Below are 6,805 nucleotides of genomic sequence, written 5' to 3'. Positions count from 1 at the left end.
ATTTGCAATGTATTGAGCAAGATACAATTATATTGACAATGCATGAAACATATAAGGAGTCATATATTGACACATATTTTCCATATATTTTCCTTTTTGCAAGGGCGTTGTGTAAGTCTACCATGGAACGCCTCTACTCCAATGCAGAAAGCCTGAAACGCTTCATGCTGAGGTGGAAGCCCATCTTTGCTTCCATGAAAAGTAGGATTGCCGTGAGGAACAGGTGAGAGAAAAGCTGCAAACTTCTCAAACATGCTCTTATTCATTATGTGCTGGCGTAACGTTACGCTGGCTGAACCCCCCTTCCCCGCCTTTCCTTCTTTTGGGACCACCTTTAGGGGCAAACTTGTCAGTTTTATTGTGCTGCATCAAAACAGAACGGTAAATATTACCTCAACTACTCAGTACCCTATTGTTAACGTTTCATTAATTAAATAAACAACGTTTACGCATCAATACAAAGAAACAATCCGCGTTAAAGCCGTAATGCTGGTCCCCCCCCCCTCTATTGGCTATATTATATATAACTATATAATTATTATAACTATTATCTAATAACTATTGGCCCTTAGTTATCGATGTTTCGAAATAAAAAAACGCACTATCGCCTTACAGTCACTGAGGAGAGGGATTGGAGAGGGCTTTAGTGGATAATAGGGTACTTTCGTAGAATCCTGAACCGGAAGCAAGCAGACCAGCAGACGCCAAATTGGCCGGAAACTAACCTCTCTTCGGATCCAAAACTATAGCCGAGCTGTACAAATATTGCTCGCGAAACACATATGCACTTCAAACAAGTATCAAACAACTGTTTATGTTCAAGTGTGGCCGATACCTTTGACGAACGTCTCTTTCCCATGTCAAGTTTGGATCTACTTCCGCCAACATGGCGTCTGTGTGCTTCCGGTTCAGGGATCTACGAAAGTACCCTATTGCACTTCATGACACGTCACTTGTATCAATATTTCCCGTTACTCAAATTGTAAATATTTTCTCGAGCTCTTGGCAGTTTTTGTTTGTCTGTTTCTGACAAACCCACATCTGGAAGTAGATGCTAACCCAGACAAGTTTCAGAAACTTAGTCCGCCGAATCTGCGATCCCCTGAACACTTTTCAAAGGACACAGTGAGAAAAAAGTACGGTAAAAGTACGGAACATGTCTGGTCAATAATTTGCCTGGACCGTCCGTATTTGCCAACTAGAGTACGGGACAACTTTTCTTGGCACCACGGTGGGGTGGGCCCGTACAGTCTCTTCAGCGATGAACCGAGGTCCAGGGTGTCATGCTGCCCCGAGACGAGGGCGGGATCGCCTACCTGCCTGCCCCAGAGGACGCCCCCCGCCGTCCAGTCCCAGTTCAAATACTCAATTTGGCGGGGATTGAAAATTCAACCAATTGAGCGATATATTCGGAATCCTTGTGATCTGCTGAGGAAAGTGATATAAAAATTATCTCGATTCCACTAATTTCTTCAGTTGTAGTTCGAATAAAGAATACCGTTCAAACACGATTTTCTCCCGAACGGAACATCGTAGAATTGAAATTCAAACTGTGTCTTGTCCGTGAAATCGTGACGGAGACAATGACATGCAGCATCAAACTTCAAGGCCATTAAAAAAGATTTTAGTAAAATTGATCCTATTTCTATTGAGGCCTTTTCTTCTGAGAATGAGGGTCGCTCGTCGCCTGGTCGGGTCCCCCATCCCCAGGCGGTCCCGCCCCCTCAGTGCATGGCGATGAGGCAAAGATGAGGTGGACTGTACCGACTGTACAAAAGTAAAGCAGTTCCGGGGCCTCATTCCTATGGGCACGCATATGGACACGCACTGCACTGGCCGAAAACATTTTGGGTGTGACATCCCCGGCTGCTGCCAAGAAAAGTTGTCCCGTACTCTACGTAACGTTCCGTACTTTTTTCCGTACCCATTTACATGGGTTCATATGGAGCAAGTACGGAACGTTCCGTACTTTTCTCCGTACCTCCGTACCATATTTTTCTGTACCATTTCCGTACTAAAGTACGGATTTTTTTACAGTGGACACCTAGCGTATCCGATCGAAAACACCTAGGATTAATTTCCCGGTCACTATATATGGCTTGAGGCCCACGGACACTGGTGAAACTAAAGCGTAGTAGTACCCACTTCTACATCCCTGGCCGATATAGGCTCGACCTAAGGCCTCAAATGAAGAATACTCAATGTCTCTCTATTAATACCCTGTTTACGCTTGAATCCAAGCGTTAACAGTTCTGATCCGCAAAGATATCACCTATCTAAATGATCTGTGTACTTTCTAGTCTGCGCTTCATTTCAAGCGTAGACACTAATTTTTCGTGTACTTTTTCATGCACACTTATGCATGCAGAGAAACTAACGTAAGGTGTATAATCTTTTGCATCTCTGTGAGCACTTAATGCTGTAAGATGCATACTATGTACACAGTGATGCATAATATTATACACAACTTACGTAGGTATCTGTGTATGGTTAACTATGCTTAAAAAGTGCATTATTATGCATTTGAAAAGCCCACTAGAGTTTAGTGTGTAACGTCTTCAAGCGCAACTTGACTCGAGCATAGTGTCACGGTTTAGTTTTACAAGTGTAGTACTGTATACTCCATTGAAGGCAATTTAGTTGGAGGAGCGGATAATCTTGGGATTATTCTCTGTTAAAAATGAATGAAATTTAATGACATTTGTGACATCATTTTTCATTAAACGTCATTATTTTTAATTACATCTCCACATTCATTACATTGTAATGAAAATTTTATTACCTCGGTCATAAAGTTTAATGACATTAGCCATGTAATGAAACTTTCATTACATTATGCAGCTTGTCATGAAATTTTCATTACACGTCATTAAATTTTTCAAAAATATTTAAGCACGACTGAATTTTTTGGATCTGTCCAGGATCTAAGTTAAGCTTACTCAAACTAATTTAGCCTTCTATTGGCCGCCAACATCAATTTTTCTCGTACAGTCGTCCATTACGGCGTCATATGCCAAACCTGTCATTCGCAAGTCTGCCGCTAGGTGTCGCATGGTACCCGGATGGATCACTCTCAACTCTGTATTTCGTATTAAAATATTAAAACGTGAGGAGATATTCTGAAATGTATCCGTGGTTCATGTGAAGTGCTGGATTGTTAAACTATTGCAATCTGAACAGCTTGTACCTGACGCACGCTCTCATTATTTCGCCAGGTTGTGAGCGTCGTGCTCGTCTCTTCGCAGATGGAGTGTTCTGTGTGCTTCGAGCAGTTCGACTCGGTGGTCCGCCGGCCGAAGATGCTCGCCTGCGGCCATTCGTTCTGCCTGCCGTGCCTGCAGCGACTGACTCCGAAGCGGTGTCCCCTGGACAACAAGGTGAGAGAGGCTCGGTGCACTCCAATTATTTGTGTACACAGCCGTGCCTGACGGGACAGCGTGGCTCACGGGAAGAAAAAGTGTGGATAGTGCAACAAAAGTACAGCAAAAACTCTAAAGTTCAACAGGGATCGACAGGATTTGTGGGAAGTAAAACGAGAATTGTACAAACCACAACGAGGCCTGGACTGCACAGCACTCTTCATGCCTGTTCCATTGTACGTTGTATACCAGTAATTTGTGTACTTTTGTTGGGGTTATTTCTTGCAGTGCCTACTGCGAGAAAAAAGTACAGAACATGTCTGGTCATCAATTTGCCAGGACCGTCCCTACTATGGAACTTCCGTATACTATTTTTCCGTACCCGATTGCATGAGTTCTTATGGCACAAGTACGGACGCTCTGTACTTTTTTCCGTACTTCCGTACCATTTTCGTCTGCACATCTTCCGTACAGAATTACGTAATTTTTTACAGGGGCTAACGCGAGGCTAACGTCACCCAATGTCCTTTTTCATTCATATTGTTCGCCAAGTTTTTTCAGTTCACTGTAAATCCACGCGCTGTTTTCTTAGATGAGTTTTATATATTTTTGTAGCCTTTCCAGACGCCGCCGACGGAAATGGTGGACAACTTCAGCCTGCTGCATGCAAGCAACAAGTAAGTAAAAGTCTGAATGATTTTGTAAACATGCGCTGTTTGAGAAGACGGGGTACTCGTCGGTAGTTGTCTGACATAAAAGGATAAAGTAAAGTAAACTTAATTCAATTAGAGAGTTGTAGTCACACTAGATATACATCACAGAAACAGTTTACCCTTCATCTCAGAAACAGTTCGCACTATCAAATCTAGGTGGGTGGACAGGAAATGCAATCTTTGATTTTATAATTTTCTCTTTCAATTGGGTGTTTTTTATCTCGACGTTCATTTCAAAAGAAAGAAGAAAAGTCCGGTCTTGGTACACGACCGTGTTCATCGTTTCTACCGTAAAAAGCATACCCGTTAGGACATTTAATGCTCTAGTGAGTTCTGTCATCGAGCTACTTTTCGAAGTCACAGCTCCTCAGGTGCCAGCCAAGGTTTGATTAAGAAAAGTCAGGGCTAGTTAGTATAAACATGTCGTATGAATTTTTTATCTCTTACTAAAACCTTAAGTTCTTCGAAAAAATTTAAAGATTTTCTACGCCGATGCTTTTTTTAGGTAACGCACTATTATTTTATTTTGTCTCTTATGACATGGAACTCGACAATATGCTTTAGCTTTAACTTGTGGGAACATTGCCGTCAACATTGAGAATGAATGGGTCACCACCATCACCCTTTAAATGGGCGATGCAACTTCGTTGCCCAATTTTGGGTGACGAAAAATTCATCACCCAAAATTTGGTAACAGGCGTTTGGTCGCCCAAATTTGGGTAACGCCGTCGACGACGTCGTAAGGTCCCCGATGACGTCCTTCCGGGGCCACCACGATGACCGGAGGCCTAAACGCCACATTGGGTCATCGTGGTGGCCCCGGAAGAGCATCATCGGGGACCTCACGGCGTCGTCGACGGCGTTACCCAAATTTGGGCGACGATTTTATGACTGCCCAAAATTTGGTCACCGCTGGCTCGTCACCCAAATTTGGGCGACGATGCGTGCGTTACCCAATAAAAGGGCGATGGTGGTGACTCTTTCATTCTCAGTCAAGTTTTAAGAGTTTTAACGCATTTTCATGTGTGCTGATCAATGACGTTACAGGATTATGACAATGAACTTTTTGTGCCATTTTTGCCTTAAAAATGCACACGAGATTTGTTTCCAAATATTTAACGTGCTTGTGCTCTGCGAAAATTTGGTTCGTAACGAAGACACCGAAGGCATTGTAAAATCTACGCAGAAAAGGCATCGCGTCGTGTAATAAAACCCTTCGCAATGTGAATCATTTCTTCCTAAGGCGAATTAATTTTACGATGTCTTCGTGGTTGCGAAGCAAATGCCCCGTGGACTTATTAAGTGCTGACTTCCTTCCAGTGCCCACTGCAAGAAAAAGTGAGAATAGTACAACAAAAACTGTACAATTAAAGTACAACACGGATTGTATAAGTACAACGAGAATTGTACAAACCACAACGAGGCCTGGACTGCCCAGCACTCGTCATGCCGGTTCCACTGTACTTTGTACAACAATTGTTGTACTTTGAAAGTACAATAAATTTCTGATAAAAAATTTGCCAGTAATTTGTGTCCTTTTTGTCGTGTTTTTTTCTTCCAGTGTGTGGTGCCGGCAGTGCAAGAAGGACGCGACGCTGGCCTGCGTGGACGAGCACCCGGTGTGCAGCCGCAAGAGGGCGCGCGACGAGGAGGCCGTGCCGCTGCTGGAGTCGCTGCAGCGGGCCGGGGCGGCGCTGGGTAAGTTCGCGTCGAGTCAAACTCCAGAGTGGGCGCACGATTTCGGAGAGTGAGAGCGTTTGAATCGAAACGGAAAACGCTTCAAACCTTACGAAGTACTTTGAGCATACTTGGTATGAACCCATGTTCTTCGTTATACGCAGAAATGCACTGCAAAGCCGGTGGGAAGTTTACTTGCCACAAATTTGGCAAGCCGTTTTGAATGCCAAAAATTGGCAAGCTTGGCCTGGGAATACTCCCGAGCTTGCCAAAATTTGGCAAGCTTGTGAAGATTTCTGACCAAAGCTTGCCAAATTTGTGGCAAGTAAACTTACTACTGGCTTTGCAGTGTAGTTTGTATATTGCGAAGTCTTTTCTTCTTAAGCTGAAAGTATTGTACTTTTTTTTACAAGCCGCTTTTCTTTGTAAGGCCTAAAGTAGCTTACAAGTAAGGTTTTCTCAGTGTCGAAACGTTCTTCACATGTTGCCGCGGGCGGCGCCGATCGTTCGAGAACGAAAGGGGGCAGGCCACGAGAGTCCCCTGTGACGCTGGTGTTACCTGAAGTCACGACGGTGGATGCCGACCGGCTGGAGTAGCCTTATGGCGAGTCGCACTGCCCCCGTGTTGGTCCAGACGACGGTGTCAGGCACTTGCTCCGCTATCCCATTGTCTCGAATCGCAGGGAATCGAGTCGGATCTCGCTCCCATGGTGTTTCGGCAGACCGTACACCAGGGGCGTAATTAGAGCCGACTAAAATGGGGGGGGATGCGTTACGGGTTGCACACCTTTAGGGGCAAACTTGTCTTTTTTGGCTGAGCGATAGCGAAGCCTGTTACTCCAATGGGGTTGAAAAACTTTTTCTGTCTGTCTGTCTGTCTGTCTGTCCGTGTGTGTACACTACTCCTCCTGAACGGCTCGGCCGATCTGGCTGAGATTTTGCAGGCTCATTAGGTATGTTCTTGGCTCGGCACACGCGAAATTTCATATTCCTAACTTAACTGGTTCAGTTTTTATAGCCGAAAAACACCTAAAAATTGCGAAAAATCGAGTTTTC

General features: G+C 44.2%; 1 protein-coding gene across 1 annotated transcript; it reads left to right on the top strand.

Annotated features, from left to right (window-relative positions):
* Positions 1-2,215: 2,215 nt before the first annotated feature.
* On the top strand, positions 2,216-5,823 carry LOC117646572 (E3 ubiquitin-protein ligase RNF166-like). The gene is made up of 4 exons (XM_034387614.1): positions 2,216-2,289; positions 3,216-3,377; positions 3,975-4,036; positions 5,634-5,823. The coding sequence occupies exons 1-4, from the start codon at positions 2,281-2,283 to the stop codon at positions 5,821-5,823; spliced, it is 423 nt and encodes a 140-aa protein (XP_034243505.1). The 5' UTR covers positions 2,216-2,280.
* Positions 5,824-6,805: the final 982 nt, after the last annotated feature.

Source organism: Thrips palmi, unplaced genomic scaffold (genome assembly GCF_012932325.1).
Source record: "Thrips palmi isolate BJ-2018 unplaced genomic scaffold, TpBJ-2018v1 HiC_scaffold_19, whole genome shotgun sequence".
NCBI classification, from domain to species: domain Eukaryota; kingdom Metazoa; phylum Arthropoda; class Insecta; order Thysanoptera; family Thripidae; genus Thrips; species Thrips palmi.
Note: the sequence above shows the minus strand (reverse complement) of the source record. Positions and strands in the feature narration are given on the sequence as shown.